Source organism: Dermacentor variabilis, chromosome 8 (assembly GCF_050947875.1).
Source record: "Dermacentor variabilis isolate Ectoservices chromosome 8, ASM5094787v1, whole genome shotgun sequence".
Classification (NCBI taxonomy): Eukaryota; Metazoa; Arthropoda; class Arachnida; order Ixodida; family Ixodidae; genus Dermacentor; species Dermacentor variabilis.
The window spans coordinates 19020850-19023550 of record NC_134575.1 but is presented as its reverse complement, the minus strand read 5'-3'; the positions used below and the strand labels follow the sequence as shown (position 1 = coordinate 19023550).

At 45.6% G+C, this 2701-nt stretch overlaps 1 protein-coding gene across 1 annotated transcript in view; it reads right to left on the bottom strand.

Annotated features, from left to right (window-relative positions):
- Positions 1-1007: 1007 nt before the first annotated feature.
- Positions 1008-2701, bottom strand: part of LOC142590917 (uncharacterized) — an 8867-nt gene continuing 7173 nt past the window's right edge. The window contains exon 3 of the mRNA XM_075703314.1: positions 1008-1295. Within this exon, the coding sequence (XP_075559429.1) occupies positions 1086-1295 (210 nt within the window). The 3' untranslated portion in view covers positions 1008-1085. The remainder of the gene's footprint in view (positions 1296-2701) is intronic.

Sequence of the window (2701 nt, the reverse complement as noted above, 5' to 3'; positions counted from 1 at the left end):
ATTTCTGATGGTCATGCAGTAGCTGCTTTATTTTTTATCCTTGCAGGTATCAAAATTTGGTCGTTTGCTCGATGTGCGCGCCTCGACGGAGCACAGCGGTTGAAAGGGAACACCAGCTGCCGCAATAGCGCGTGAGGCATTGCGTGAAGGGAGAGAGCATCGCCGCGACGCCACGTCATCCTCGTTGTCGCTCACGTAAGCCTGCGCTATTCGCGCGTTCCCTGTCCCCAGAAGCTCTCGCCGGCTTTCTGACTGCGCCTCGGCAAGTCCCACTGAAAACGCGCCAAGCGTCTCAACTCGCTCGCTCATCCTCGAGGTGTTCGTAACTCGAAGGACGCTCAGCAGCGTTGAACTGGACATTGGGATACCCAAAAATCTCAAGTATGGCCGCACCCAAATTTCAAGTTGGCCCAAATTTAAATTCGTCCTCCCCCAAATTTAAGTTGGTTGACACACACATTTCAACTTGGTCAATCGCCAAATATAAGTTAACAAATGCCCAAATTTAGGTTGGCCTGAAATCCAATTACAAGTTGGCCTACCCCCAAATTTCAGGTTGCGCCAGCCACAAATTTTCATGCCACTGCTTGCGAGTTCGTCGTCTTCCTCCACAGCTGGCTGGCTCTATATCGATCGTCTAACGCGAAAAAGGGACGTACGAACAGTTTACTCCTTCGGTAACAAGAGAAATGCCAACGCCTTTAATAAAGACAGATAAAGCCCAGTAAATAACGCCGCAAGAATGCTTGAAGCCACAGGCCTCAAAATCAGACATTTACTAACCACAATTGCCGTACAAGCTGAACGACCATTGCGCGAGAGTTGCCTATAGTAATTTTACTAGGGACTATATTCTCTCCATTGTCCTGCGTCATAGCGAGCGTGACGCATTCAACGTGTGACGAAAGGACGAACAAATACGAGAAGAGTTTTTCTGTGACGCACGGTCTGCTAGACGGACACTTGTGTCAACAGCTGTTCGCTGAAAAAAAGTCGGGAAGCACCGATTACGACTATTATATTTCACGGCATTCCTCGCGTGATCAGTCTGTGTCGGGGCCGAGGACAAGAACAGGTGGCCACTCTTAGGACAACGCGTACTCTCTACAGGTATTCTCGTAAAAATTCAAGCTCTGCCTCCTGAAGGACTCCACCACCTTCTTCACCGCCTTCAGGCGACTGTTGCGGTTGTTTCTGTTCAGGGAGAAGCACTTGTTTTCATAGTCGTCGTAGTCGATATCGTAGACGGCGATGCCAAACGTCACACTGGGGTCCAAGGCCTTTACGTTGCACAACTGCACGTGAAAACGAAAAGAAAGAAATTCAGTGAGGATTCAGCGGCAAAATGCGAGACAAATCCATTAGCATTACGTCGAACATGTTTGAGCTCCGCAATCCACCATGGAAAGCGTGTTCCCCACATCGCAAAGTTTTATTGAGGACCTCGCTAGAAACACGTCTTGCCTATTCGCGGAGCGAACTGAAAGTGACGGTGGTCCAGAACAGACCAACCTCAGTCTCACTATACATATATATATATATATATATATATATATATATATATATATATATATATATATATATATATATATATATATATATATATATATATATATATAAACGAGAAGAAAGGGGGTTAACCGAGGGGCCCAATTTTTATTAGTCATATCATAAGAAGCCAACAAACACTGACACCAAGGACAACATAGGGGAAATTACTTGTGCTTAATAAATGAAATAAAGAAACTGTGAGTTAATGGAAATTAAAGTGGACGAAAAAGCAACTTGCCGAAGGTGCGAACCGAACCCACAACCTTCGCATTTCGCGTGCGATGCTCTACCAATTGAGCTACCGCGGCGCTGTTTCCCCATCCACTTTCTTGCGTATTTATGTGTCCTAGTAGAACCCTGGGATTGTTAGCCAGCGCCACCACTCACAGACCCTGGCGGCGGACGTGGAACGTCTTTTTTGCCGCAGGCGTCACGAGAACGTGATCTTTTTGGGTGAAGGCAGCTGGTCAATAAACGCACACATGCTACGTGAATGCATCAATGTTGCCGGATTCGAGACCCTCGTTATGTAATAAACGAGAAGAAAGGGGGTTAACCGAGGGGCCCGATTTTTATTAGTCATATCATAAGAAGCCAACAAACACTGACACCAAGGACAACATAGGGGAAATTACTTGTGCTTAATAAATGAAATAATTAAGGAGTAATAAAAATCGGGCCCCTCGGTGAGCTCTGGATTCGTGCCGACTGCATAGTAGCCGTATTCGTATGTACTTACGGCCAGTATTTTTTTATCACGAAGTGCTACCTAAATAATTACTTTTACTTATTGAACCTTTAAATAATTGCTTGAATTGCAAACATATCAACTGGGAAGTTGTTGGGCACCTCAAATAACCTCCGAATCACGCATTTGTTTAGTGTTCAGCTTTGCCTCATTGGTTTTCCTGAGAAAAAATAAAAGCGCACGAAAACATCCAAAATGCGAAATAGATACGCGCTCGCGCGCCGCTACTCATGCGCTGCCAAGCGAGTAGCCACGGACACACGGCTTTACTGGCGGCGGCAGCTCGATACAGGGCTGCACGCTATGTGATGGTCCCGGCATCGAGAGAACACGCCGCTGACTATACATATATATATATATATATATATGCCAATGTTACTAGATTACTGAACATCGAAAATA